The following is a 14,610-nucleotide window of genomic DNA, read 5'->3' as shown; positions in this document are numbered from 1 at the left end:
TAAATCACTGATCACCGCCATAAGTCGCTGATTGCTGCAATTATTATTATAAAAAAAAAAATCCCAGTATCTTTCCCGTTATTTGTAATTGCTATAACTTTCACGTAAACCAATTAATTTACATGTATTGGGATTTTTTTTAGCAAAGACATGTCGCAGAACACATTTTGGCCGAAATTTATGACAAAATTAGATTTTTACATTTTTTTACTGGACATGTTTTATAGTAAAATGTCCAAAATATTGTTTTTTTTTCTCAAAATTGTCAGCCTTTTTTTTTATAGCGCAAAAAATAAAAAAAAATCAAATACCACTGAAAGAAAGCTCAATTTGTGGGAAAAAAGGAAGAAAATTTAATTTGGGTGCAGTGTTGCATGACCGCGCAATTGTCAGTTAAAGTAACGCAGCGACGTAACACAGGCCACTTCTGTAACTAAATACTGCTACAGGGCGGCACATGTGCGCAAAATCACACATATATATATATATATATATATATATATATATATACAATTTGTGCTCAGGTGGTTTTCACGCCCCTCCCAGATGGCGTCAGATTGCGCCTCAGTACACCAGTCATCACATTTAACCTCTTGATTGCCAGCAACACACTCCTACACAATAAATCTCCATTGCTAGTATAGTGTCTGAACGGATCAATATCTTTGATCAAATCAGCACTATACCAGTGTTCACATTAGTATAGCGTCCTCAAAAACGCAGCGTTAACGGGATCAGCCCCGACACCTGCCAGCACCTGCGTTTAGCCCCTACGTTTATCCCCCCCTTCTCCCCCAGCAAGTGCAGTGTCAGTAGGTCCCTGTCACTTGATATATTACACAGAAAACCGCAGTGTTCGCAGAATCAGGCCTGATCTCTGTTAGCACTTGCTGGTAAATTTTGATGACTCTCATATGCAGCAGAGTGCCAATACTAGTGCCGCTCTACCTTTTGGTGAACTGGCGAGTACTAGTGGCCTAGTATATCCTGGTCTTTCACATATCTATTAGATTGTAAGCTCCCAGGATCAGGCCCTCCTAACCCTCTTGTATTGAACTGTATTGTTGCTGTATTGTCTCCCGTTATATTGTAGCGCTGAGCAAACTGTTGGCGCTATATAAGTCCTGTATAATAATAATAATAATAATACCAGCACTGCAGTATGACTTGGTGACGTGGCGAGTCCTATAAGTGCAGTACAAGCTGGTGCGATGGCGAGCACAAGTATTGTCCCGCAGCCACTAAGAATTCGCACACAGGCCCGTAGAGCCCCTAATATCCTTCTGGATGGTATTGCAAATCCCGATTGGCAGTCCACAAATTTTGCAGCACTTGTACTTCCCCCGTTCACTGCCCAACCCGAAATTCAGGTGGAAATAGAAAATTTAACTACTCCCCTTGATTTTTGGAGCGTTTTTTCACGGAATATCTGTATGCGTTGATTGTGGATCAAAGCAATTTATATGCACAAAATTTATCGCCGCCAACCAAAATTCAAACCTTGCCAGATCATTCGCATGGAAACCCATTACGGTGTCCGAATTTACTTTTTTTGGGGGCCTAACCCTCAACATGGGCAATACTAAAAGAAATGAATTCCAGTTGTGTTGGTCCGCAGACCCGATTCATCATATGTGTTCTCTGCTGCCATGGCCAGGCATAGATATGAGAGTATAATGTGTTTTATGCATTTCAACGACAATACACTCTGTCATCCTCGGGGTGACCCTGAATTTAACCGGCTACTCAAAATTCAGCCCCTCGCAAATCACCTTAATCAAAAAATTTCAGATGTATATACTCCCCAGCAAAAAATCTGCGTTGATGAGTCCCTAATTAATTTTGCTGGCCGCCTTGCATTCAGACAATTTCTCCCCTGCAAGCGTGCCAGATATGGGGTCAAGTTGTAGAAGACCTGTGAGAGGGCAACAGGCTATACTTATAAGTTTCGGATTTACGAGGGAATAGATAGTCACGTGGAGCCCCATTAGAAGTGCGTGGATGCAGGGCGGTATATTTTAATGGTGGGCATACCATACACTTTTTTCGGCAGAGATTTCTTCTCTTTTTTTCATTCAATCCACAGGCTGCATAAAAAAAAACCCAAAAGAACGTAGCATATATACCCAAAAAGGACCAGCGACATACTGGTACATCACTGGACTTTGAGTGGTTATACTAGGATAATGCCTACACCTGCAGGCATCATCCTGGTATCATTTTTTTCAGCTGGCGATCAGCTTTCATGTAAAAGCAATCCTAGTGGCTAATTAACTGCAGGATTGCTTTTACAAGCAGCAGGAGACAATCCCCCCCCCTCCCCCGCTGCCTTCCACGGCCTTCTCGGGCTGTCCCAAGCCATTGGGGAACCTGAGAATGCAGCCAGTGTTTCTGCCAGCTGATCATAGAGCTGATTGGAGACCAGAATGGTGCCAATCATCTCTATAGCCTAAGAATTTAGACTAGACTACGAGCATTTCATCACTTCAGTTTCGCAGGATATAACAGCACCATTTGTAAATTGGGAAAGCATTTGATCACACCGATTTTGGTTTGATTAGATAATGTAAGGGCAGAGGAGAGATCTAGAGTCTGATAGACCCCAGATTTCTCAAAAAAGAATATATGACAATGCCCATTGAAGTTATAGGGGATATTTGCATTCCCTGTGATAGCATTAAAAGTGATAAAAAAAAAAAATTAAAAGGACAGTGTAAACATAATTAAAAAAATCAAAATAACAAAAAAAAAGTAACCTCGCCTTCCGCGCAAGCACACACCAGCGATCATGAGCGTTGACCCTGTGCCAGTATGGAAACAGCAGTTGCACCATGCATGTGAGGTATCGCATCGAACTTCAGATCAAGGACAGTAATTCTAACACTAGACCTCCTCTGTAAATCTGAAATGGTAGTTTGAAAGGCTTTTAAACATTGCCTATGGATATTAAAAACGTATGCAGTTTGTCGCCATTGCACGGGGCATGGGCAGTTTTAAAGCATGTCATGTTTGGTATCTATTTACTCGGCATACCATCATCTTTTATATTTTACCAAATAATTGGCCAATATATTATGTTTTTGTGCATTAAAAGTAAAAATAGTGTATTTTTTAAAAGAAAATTGCGTTTGAAAAATCGCTGCACGAGTACTATGTGCCATAAAAAATTTTAGTACCCAACATTTTATTCACTATGGTATTTGCTTTAAAAAAATATATAATGTTTGGGCTTTAAATTAATTTCCTAGCAAAAAAGACTGATTTGTTTCATGTGAACAAAAAGTGTCAGAAAAGGCTTGGTCTTCAGGTGGTTAGAAGAGTGAGTGATGTGTGGCATAAACTTCTAATGCTGGGCATAAAACACCCCCACGACCCAAAACGACCCGTTTTTGAAAAGTAGACACCCCAAACTATTTGCTGAGAGGCATGTTGAATCAATAGAAGAATTTATATTTTTACCACAAGTTTTTGGAAAATGACAAAAAAGTTTGTTTTTTTTTTTACACAAAATTGTCAGTTAAATGATTTACTGCTCACACATGCCATGGGTATATGTGGAATTACTCCCCAAAATACATTCTGCTACTTCTCCCAAGTATGGGGGTACCACATGTGAGAGATGTTTTTGCAGTCTAGCCAAGTACAGGACCCCAAAATCTAATAAGCACCTTCAGGTTTTTAAAGGGCTTATTTTCTCATTACACTTCCAGACTACCTATCACAGTTTCGGAGGCCCTGAAATGCCAGGATAGCACCTAACCCCCCCAAATTACCCCTTTTTGGAAAGTAGACACCCCAAGGAATTTGATAAGAAGCATGCTAAGTATTTTGCAGATCTCATTTGTTGCCACACGTTTTTGGAAAAAGAAGAAAAAAACAAAAACATGTTTTCTATTTTTTTTTATATTTCAAAACCTTGTGAGAAAAAATTAGATCTGCAAAATACTCACCATGCCTCTTTTTAAATTCCTTGGGGTTCTACTTTCCAGAAAGGTGTCATTTGGGGGGGTTTGGTGCTATCCTGGCATGTTTGGGCCTTCGAAACTGTGATAGGTATTGAGGAAGTGAAATGAAGCTACGCACCTTCAGGCTTTCAAAGTGGTCATTGGATTTCAGGCTCCTGTATGTGGCTAGGCTCCCAAAAAGTCTCACACGTGTGGTATCCTCATACTCGGTAGAAGTAGCAGAATGTATTTTGGGGTGTAATTCCACATATACCCATGGCTTGTGCGAGAAATAAATAATTTAAATGACAACTTTGTGTAAAAAAAAAAAAAAAATGTTTTTGTCATTTTCCAGAAACTTGTGGGAAAAGAATAAATCTTCCATGCACACAATATGCCTTTCAGCAGATAGCTTAGGGTGTTTACTTTCCGAAAAGGGGTCATTTGAGGGTGTTTGTACTATCCTGGCATTTTAGCATCTCATGAAATGTGATGAGCAGTCAGAAAGTAAATGCTGTGTAAATTCCATTATCTATACCATAGTTTGTAGATGCTATAATTTTCACACAAAACAATGTACACTTACTGGGATTTTTTTTTTAACCAAAAAAATGTAGCAGAATACATTTTGGCCTAAATTTATGACGAAATTTTAGTTTTTTTGATATTTTTTATGACCGAAATGAGAAATAATTTTTTTTCAAAAAAATGTTTGTTTATAGCCCCAAAAATAAAAAGTGAACAGGTGATCAATACCACCAAAAGAAAGCTCTATTTGTGTGAAAAAAAGGACATAAATTTCATTTATGTACGGTATTGCATGACCGCGCAATTGTCCATTAAACTAGCGCAGCGCTGCATAGCAAAAAAATGGCGTAAATTGCAGTATCTATACCATAGTTTGTAGACGCTATAACTTTCACACAAACAATCAATATATATTTATTGGGATTTTTTTTTACAAAAAACATGTAGCAGAACACATTTTGGCCTAAATTTATAACCAACTTTGAGTTTACTATATATTTTTTATAGCTGAAAGTAAAAAATATTGTTTTTCTTCAAAATTTTTGGTCTTTTTTTGTGTATAGTGTGAAACATAAAAAGCGCACAGGTGATCAAATACCACTGAAAGAAAGCTCTATTTGTGTGAAAAAAGGACAAATTTCGTTTGGGTGCAGTACTGCATAACCGTGCAATTATTGAATTAGTGCAGCGCCGAGTAGCAAAAAGAGGCCTAGTAAGGAAGGGGGGTAAATCCTCTGGATGGCAAGTGGTTAAATTTCAGCTTACCAATTGTTGGATGTAGTGGCTGTATTACCTTCTTTTTTTTAGGCTTTATTTTCCTTTATTTTCACCTGGTAATCCGGCCACCTTCCTTTAACAGACCAAGCTATTCAGACAATGTAGCAGAAGGTTGTAACAAACCATTTAACACTGTCAGGAGCTTACAATGGTCATCTTTTATTCATTTCTGTAAAACCTTTATTCCAAAACATGAAAAAAAAAATTGCTGTGGCTGCTTAAAAAGCGTTAGCTGGAGTTCAGCTTCAATTTGTTAGTCAAGTCCATCTGAATATGCTAGTATAACACTTCCCTCTACCTAGACAATGCTGCTGTTCAAAGGTGTCTGCTTTACTACTTCATCCAAAATGTAGACACCTGAGGTGTGTGAAGTTGGTCATAGATGGTAGGAATCTCAATTGGTTCAGAAGGAGATTCAAGCCATCTATGGGCGGCCTGCATTTAATTTAGAATGACATCACATGTCAATAGTATTAGGTCAGTTGTATATTATGTGTGCTGCTTACAAAATAGTTTTTTTTTTTGCATTGTTGTATTGCTTTATAAATCCTGCCTCCTCATATACATACTTTGATCATGAAATCTGTATGCTGACAAAATAAAATGTAACTGTCCGTTTCAGGATATATGTATGTAGGCTTAAAGCAGAGTTCCAGTCCCCTCGGCACTTTTCTGGTCTGATTCTTTTCTGTTGCAGTATATAATTAGGACAGTGTTCTAAGTGTATGCCGTTTGCTTACTTGTAAATGTGACATTCCTCAGAAGGCAGACAGGCAGCGGCCAATACAAGTGTGGGCATCTGAAGCTAGCTCCTACTTTCTTCTGGGATTCGTTGCAGCTGGCTACCCAGCATGCACCTCCCGATCTCGCGCTTGCGCTGTAAGAACACAGCGTGACACACTGTGTTGTTTGTAGGTTGCGAGAACAATGGTGGCGGAGGAAGATCCCGCCTCATTGTTATGGCAACCTGTCAATCATTCCTGCCGAAAATGTCACTTCTGGTCAAGAAATACCAATGCCGATATCCCAAGAGTCCTAGGGAATCGACTAATGATGATATCGCCTAGGCGGCCAGACCAGACGTGCAGGATACTGATAGCAAAAAAAGGTATTTAGAAAAAAATAAATGCATAAAAATATCCCATAACAGACTGTTCTGCGGGTGGGCATTGTGTGGCAAGGATCATGAAAAAGGGTGGAACTCCATTTTAAATAATGTCTTCTGTTTTTATATCTACAGGTTTATCCCAGAATCTCCGCGCTGGTTGTTAATACGTAAAAAGAAAGACAAGGCTGTGCGCATCATTAGTGACATTGCGAAGCACAATGGGAGATGTCTTACTCCAATCTATTGCCAGGTAATCAATTTTCATTGGTTAAATTAATAATTCTGTCCTTGCAACAAGTTACATGGTGGCCTGTGAGAAGTGTGACATGCAGCTGAACCCTCTCATCTAAGCTAGACTAGTGGTGGTCAACTTGATTATAGAGGGCCTCGAGAGCGGCCCCTGACACTTTCGGAGGGCTGCACAATAGCAGCACATTTTCGTGCATTTCGTCAAGATAGGCAGCCAGTTCAGAATGAAATCCTGCAGTGTATTGCAGTGCATATTGAAAAGTTGGAGCAAAATTATCCCCTGAATTGGTAGCAGTAATAGCCCCGAGAATTGGTGTCAGTAAGTGTGATGGACATGGTGTCAGACCCGGCGACCTTCACCAACTTGACTAATGGCTAATCAAACTCACACCACTCTGTCACTGATATGCAACGGCGACACCCTAAGTCTCATTCTGCATTTTCATTTCTCATTTTCTAGCTTGCGGGATCGTAAGTGCCAGAGAAACCATCGCTGGCTATGGGTAATTAAAGGTTAATTACAGGTAACCCTCTATACGCAAAATCAATCACTGCCACCAGTTATTTATCATAAATATCAATATCCACAATATTAGCAATAATGATTATGTCTTAAACTAAACGTCTGTAACACACTGTCCCCACAGACAGGTATATCCAGAGATTTACCATATAGCAGAACTCTTCAAAGAGACAGGAATCTTTTTAAGTTCTGCGTTAGCGCATCAGAGATAATTTTACAAAATACATAAATGGCGAGCGCTGGGTAAATATATGCAGCTGTCACCAGAGATTGTGACAATGAATCTCAAGACAGCAAACAAGTAAATAAAGTGCAGCGCATACAAAAAGTCCACTGAATAGGTACAGTGTCAAAGGTATATGTGCAAATTAGTGCAACCAATGAAATAATACATAAATAAATATAACAAAAACCAATGTAAGCAATTAAACCAACAAATAAAGTTCTTCCACAAATAGATCTGTGTGTCAGTGATGCTGGAGAGCACAAATGTGTCCAATTCCACCCAGTGCTTAAAAGATCCGGTGAATGTTCCGCCACCACTATGCACTCACCAGAATGCTACTTGTACAGTGGAAACATCAATGTAAAAGGGAAGCTAGCCACATACCAAAATGGCCACCATTCCGGAGCGCGTACACGGCGACGTGACATCAGCACGTAGGCTCCATCCAACATGTTTCATGCACACGCACGTCTTCAGGGGTACGCCCATTGCCGACGTCAGAAGGGATCACCATTTAAATAGCCTACGAGGCGCGCATACAATTAGTGGGCAGCATTTTAATGTAGCCCATATTGTGAGACATTATCCGGAACAGATGGTGGAAGACTATTGCAATGAATACCAATGGGATGTTACATATCTAATCGTCAAAACGGCATCAAAAATCATAATTAATTAACAAGGGACATCCAATAAGTATTGGATGACACAATATGGAAATCACAATGTGATGTAGATTAAGACAATGAATAGTTATATAGCGCTGTACAATAGACGAGCGCCATATTAATGGAGTCCAGAATAAAAAGCAATAAGCCTTGTGATCATTAAAAAACAATATGATATCTCAAATAAATATTCATCACATCCAAATAGCGTAAATAATCAATCAGATGTCGTGATTGCCCAGGCAAAGCAAAAATAATAAAATTGAAAATAATAAAAATTATGAAAATAGGGTAGTCTCTCAGAATCTCAAACAATAAAATAAAAGTAAAAGTAAAATAAATGAAGTGTCTGTAGTTCATATCTATCAAGGACTTGAGACAAAAAAGGTAAAAAATACATCTATTTAAAAAAATATGAATTTAAAAAGCAGGCCATTTAAATTAATATGAAATTATACATATCGTACCTAAGTAGAAAAGCAAACATATACATGCCACTTTAGCTATTATCTATAAAGCAATTGATATCAATGTCTACATTCAGGCCCCGAGGTACCAATGTACACAACTCATACATCCACTTGGTTTCAAGTTTGGATTTCTACAGTGACAATCTCTGAAGTGTTCTGATAGAGAATGCTCCTTATAACCTTTTTTGATATTATAAAGATGGTTTAATTGCTTACAAGAGATAATTTTACGGTTAAGCCCTGTTTCACACTGTTGCAAATTGTCATTCAATTTGACTGTTCAAATCGCAGTGATCTGCTGAAACTGTTCTAATGGGTGCAACTTCGACTTCATCAGAGTCGCACCAATTAGAAAAGTAGTTCCTGCACTACTTTTCCTGATTTGGGGTGCAACTTGCATAGACATCTGTGTATGAAGTCCCACAGATATCTATGAAGTCGCACCACCATCCTACTTTGATATAGTGCGACTTCAAGTGAAGTTGCACAATTTCAAAGTTTGATCCAATGTGAACCAGGACTTAAAGGGTAAGTTCACCTTTGGGAACTTGTTACACGTTCCACCTGCTTTTAGGGTGGAACATGTAACATGTTCCCATAGCTGCAGCCATGCCCGCCCCCCCCCCCCCCCTTCGCTCTGACAGTACGGGGAGAAGTTTCCCTGTACTATCTGTCAGAATTGAAAACTGCCTACATGTCCTGGCAGCCTTAGCGGCTGTTGGCTTGTAGTTTTCAATGAACTACCACTGTTCTGTGGAGCATCCCCTACGGCAAGCAGATATTCTGACAGGTCTGCAGGAGACCTGCATGGAATCTGCGATCTACTAATCACTGGTACAATGCTTTCCAGGCTCCTGCAGACAAAAATAATAAATGCCAATTTTTTTACTATCAAAAAAATGTGCATTTATTATTTTTGTCAAAAAGGTTTACTTATCCTTAAAAAGTAGAGTGTCATAAGTAAGCAGGTAAAACAGTGCTAACAAAATATTTACATAAAAAAACTGTATTACGAAGGCAAAAGACACAGATAATAATGCAACAAAAAAACAAAAAGGGTTTAAAAGTAAAAATAACTTCACGTCCTGGTTCTGTGCATTCAACAAAATTCAGTCAATGAGCATAAGATGGATCAGTGGCTCTCATAGATTTTGGTTGACGTTTTTCCTTTGACGGTAAAAAGAAAGCTGCCAACTACTGATGCAGCCACTCTTTTCTGGTCCCTGAGGAGGGTGTTAACAGAAAATGGCCAATAGTAAGGTCTGAGGAGTGACAGATGGGATGTCAGTCTTTACGATCATTTAGTTGTCTCACCTTCAAAGTTTACAAAAAGTGCAGCTGGCTGTTAACACAATTATAACATTCTATGGCGGTAGACGTTTTGGGGTTTTTAGCACATTCCTCTCCCAGTACTGACTTGACATGTAAACACAGAACACCCAAGCACCGGAGGTGCTTCCACTAAAGGGGGTTGAATTTTTCCCCTCCTCACTGCAGTCCAAATATTTGGTTCTGCTTGCCAGGATACTCCTTGTTTCCTCTGCCTGGCAATGATGGTTCAGGGGATGAAAAGAAGCAATATAAAAGTACAGCTTAATTATAGTTGCTGGGCATCTAGAAGAACCCCATTCAAAATCAAATGTTACAGCAGCAATGGACTAAAGAGTAACTCCACTTTTCCTGAAAAAAAAATATTCCCCTCTGGGTGATTTATATACAGTGGGTATAAATAAGAATCACCTCCTTTAAAATCACATTTTGTTGCCTTGCAGCCTGAAATGAAGACACACAGTTTTTGTTTTATCCAGCTGTATTTACTTTAGCACATAGATTGGATTGGCGTAAGGCCAATGTGGTGCCAATATTTAAAAAGGGGTCAAAATCTTTACCAAGTAATTATAGACCTGTTAATTTAACTTCTATAGTTGGGAAGATACTGGAGAGTTTAATAAAAGACCACATAGATGAGTTCTGGCTGGAAAAAAAATATTTTAAGCAACAGACAGCATAAATTCATGAAAGACAGAAGTTGTCAAACAAATCTGATTTCTTTTTATGAGGAGGTGAGCAAAACCTTGGACAGAGGGGTGGCAGTGGACGTAGTATACTTGGATTTTGCAAAAGCGTTTGACACAGTTCCCCACACATGGCTAATGTGTAAGGTAAAGTCTACAGGCTTGGAAAAATCCTTATGTAAATGGATAGAAAACTGGCTAAAAGATCAAATTCAGAGAGTAGTGGTTAATGATTCATACTCTGAATGGTCTGGGGTCATCAGTGGTGTACCCCTGGGTTCAGTGTTGGAACCCCTACTTTTTAATATATTTATAAACGATATAGGGTCTGAGATTAAAAATCAGTCTTTGCAGATGACACCAAGCTGTGCAGTGAAATAATGTCCTTACAGGATGTCTTCAACTTACAAGCCGACCTCAATGCACTGTTTAATTGGACAACTATGTGGCAAATGAGATTTAATGTTGATAAATGTAAGGTTATGCAGTTGGGGGTTAAGACTATGCATGCATCATACATACTAGGGGAAGTACAAATGGGGGAATCAATGGTGGAGAAGGATCTGGGAGTTCTGGTAGATCACAAGCTTAATAATGGCATGCAATGCCAAGCTGCGGTTTCTAAAGCGAACAAAATCCTCTCTTGTGTTAAAAAAGGTATAGACTCCAGAGAGAGAGAGATCATATTACCCTAATACAAATCATTAGTAAGACTTCATCTGGAATATGCAGTTCAATTTTGGGCACCAATTCACAAAAAGAACATTGGGGAACTTGAGAAAGTACAGAGAAGGGCAACTAAACTGATATGCTCAGCTATGAGGAAAGATTAGAGGAACTAAATGTATTCTCTCTTGAGAAGAGGAGATTAAGGGGGGATATGATCAACATGTATAAATACATCTCATATAGTGAACTCGGTGTAGAGCTATTTACCCTGAGGTCAACACAGAGGACAAGGGGGCACTCTTTACGTCTGGAGGAAAAGAAATTTAATCTCCAAACACGGAAAGGTTTCTTCACAGTGAGAGCTGTGAAAATGTGGAATAGACTTCCTCAAGAGTTGGTTCTGGCCAGCTCAGTGGATTGCTTCAAAAATGGCATGGATTCTTTCTTAGATACACAGAATATAACTGGATACTAACATTTATAGGTAAAGTTGATCCAGGGAATATCCGATTGCCTCTCGGGGGATCAGGAAGGAATTTGTTTCCCAATAGGTGCAAATTGGATCGTGCTTTGCTGGATGGTGTTTTTGCCTTCCTCTGGATCAACTGTGGGTATAGGATTATAACTTTTTTTTTTTATATGGTTGAACTGGATGGACTTTTGTCTTTTTTCAGCCGGACTAACTATGTAACTATGTAACTTTACTTTAGTACAACTTATGACATCCAACTTTATCCTGCAGATCTTTTGACAGTGCCATGCCACCCATAGTTGATTGATTGTTTCAGTTGCACTACTAGAGACTGAAATGCTCCAGGAAAACTCTTTATGCTGAGCTAATCAAAATGACAGCAGCTGATCATAATTGATAGTTAAATGGCTTTGTTTGCCATTGAGAAGGTGATTAGCTACACCTGATTGAGTTTACAATTCATTTTTAGGAAGTGGAAGGGGTAATCCATGTTGGTGTTATATCTTTCACTTAGATGTTATACGTTGCACTGAGCAAATACAGCTGGATAAAAACAAAAACTGTGTCTGTCTTCATTCCATACTGTAAAGCAACAAAAGGTGAGGGATGATTCTTTTCTATATCCACTGTACATTGCAGGAATTTTAACAAATTTGGTTTAAAATTGTGCATGCCCATAGACCAGTGACAAAAGACGGTACATTAAATTATTCATTGGTGATGCTTTAAAGTCTTTACAGGTTACCAGATTAGAGTTACACAGGTGGTCTGACCCTAGAATTACTCTTACTCTGACATTTGTGTTGATACCTCACATGTGTAGTGCAATCAATGTTTGCATGTTTGCGGAACTGACAAGCACGTTTGCCTTTGCCCATGAGCATGGGGGGAGATAGTGCTCTATTGCTATCACAAAGGATGAAAGACATTACTTGTTATTGCTTGGGCCGTGACAGGTCCTCTTTATGGAGAGATCTGGGATCTCTCCTCTGGCCTCCAAAGCAGCAGATCAAACAGATCAGTTTGACCTGCTGCTTCACAAGCAGGTAACGGCTTGTCAACAAACAAAAAATGAGAAATGATGAAATCCTCATCGCTTCCAGTTTCTAATCTCAGAGAGAGTGTTAATAACCACCTAGCGGGGCCTCTAGCAGTCCACAGGACAGGATTCCCCAGGGCGCGGAGTCTAAGCCCCAGTCTGCTTATTCACCAGGGCTCCTGATGGTGTGGATGGGCTTGGAGCAGACAGGGACCAGGTCGTGGCCCCTGAGTACCCCCGTCTGTGGTAGAGGGATCCGCCAGAGGTATATGCAGGTAGAGAGCCTGACGTGAAGAGGTGGAAAACTGGATCCGAGCGGGATGGATGGTTGGATGGCAGAGTAGTAAGCGTGGTCAACGGGCCGGGTCAGCAACAGTGGGATCAGCATAGTACAAGGCGGCAGGCAGAAGAATAGTCAGGTCACTCGCTGGGGTCGGTAACAGAAGTTCAGATCAGGTATGGGGGTATGCAGAAGAGAGGTCAGACTAGCCAGGGGGTCAGAGCAGGAGAAGTCAGCGGAGGTCAGATTCAGGCAAGGTCAGCAACAAATCTCAAATAGCAGGAACACAGGAGCAAAGACCATACGGCACTGGGTGTCAGTGCAGGGCAGGTTTAAATAGTGCGCCCTGCCCTGCTATTGGTGCCAGGCGAGCGGCTGCGATTGCGATTGCGCATACGTGGCCGCTGCCGTACAGGTCTCAGTGTCCGCCGGATTGTATGGATCGGTGATCCGCGCATGCGCGGAGTCACTCGCCGCCGCGATCCCTGACAGAGAGGAAACACATAATTTCCCATCTCTGTGTAGTGTGCAGGATCCAGCCAGTCGGGGCAGTCTTAGGCTTCCCGTTGGGGTGGGGAGACCGGGAAAGACTGCGACAGGTGACCCCTTCCACTGCAGGTAATAGTAAATATATTAGATTGGACTGCAAGTGTACCTCATCCCTAATATGCAATACAAAAGGAAACAAAACCTAATGGGACTTTACTGGTACATTAAGCGGACAACCTCATGTTCTACATTAAACATAGTTATCGAAATGCATCTTCCAAACACATTATGTAAAAACAATACTTGGCTAATGAGCCCAAGAAATCACAGCATCATGTTCTGTGGCACCAATGCCCTCCAGAGGTCGACACGTTTCGCTTGTTAGCTTCTTCAGGACCCCAAAATTGGAGGCGATTTCTTGGGCTCATTAGCCAAGTATTGTTTTTACATAATGTGTTTGGAACATGCATTTTGATAAAAATGTTTAATGTACAACATGAGGTTGTCCGCTTAATGTACCAGTAAAGTCCCATTAGGTTGCATGTAATAGTAATCCAGTGGCAGTATAGCCACTCAGTATACTTTTTCATTCAGGAGAATAGCCTCCTGTAAATATACTGGGATCATGGTAGAACTGCCCTAATTCTTCATGGCATAGATTCAACAAGGTGTTGGAATTATTATTATTATTATATTATATATCTTGCTGTTAATAGACGTTGGGTACACTGTAGTCATAAAGGGATGGCCAATCTCCTCTGGTCTCTGACATCAACAAGGCATTTTCGTCCACACAACTTCTGCTCAGTGGATATTGTCTTTTTTCAGCCATTCTCTGTAAACCCTAGAGATGGTTGTATGTGAAAATCCCAGTAGATCAGCTGTTTTTCAAATACTCAGACCAGCCCGTCTGGCGTCAACAACCGTGCCATGTTCAAAGTCTCTTAAATCCCCTTTCTTCCCCATTCTGATGCTCGGTTTGAAATACAGCAAGTCTTCTTCACCACGTCTAGATGTTTAAATACATGAGTTGCTGCCATGTGATCGGCTGATTAGCAATTTGTGTTACAAAGCAATTGAACGGGTGTAACTAATAAAGTGGCTGGTGAGTGTATACATACGTTGGTATTCAGGCGGTTAAAGCATATTTATA

General features: G+C 40.1%; 1 protein-coding gene across 1 annotated transcript in view; it reads left to right on the top strand.

The window, feature by feature from the left end:
- Positions 1 to 14,610, top strand: part of SLC22A3 (solute carrier family 22 member 3) — a 294,105-nt gene that overhangs the window by 247,204 nt on the left and 32,291 nt on the right. Inside the window, exon 5 of the mRNA XM_089668612.1 lies at positions 6,490 to 6,607. Coding sequence (XP_089524738.1) covers positions 6,490 to 6,607 — 118 coding nt within the window. The remainder of the gene's footprint in view (positions 1 to 6,489; positions 6,608 to 14,610) is intronic.

Source organism: Staurois parvus, unplaced genomic scaffold (genome assembly GCF_062004578.1).
Source record: "Staurois parvus isolate SC_StPar_1 unplaced genomic scaffold, SC_StPar_1.0 ptg000059l, whole genome shotgun sequence".
Lineage (NCBI taxonomy): Eukaryota > Metazoa > Chordata > Amphibia > Anura > Ranidae > Staurois > Staurois parvus.
Note: the sequence above shows the minus strand (reverse complement) of the source record. Positions and strands in the feature narration are given on the sequence as shown.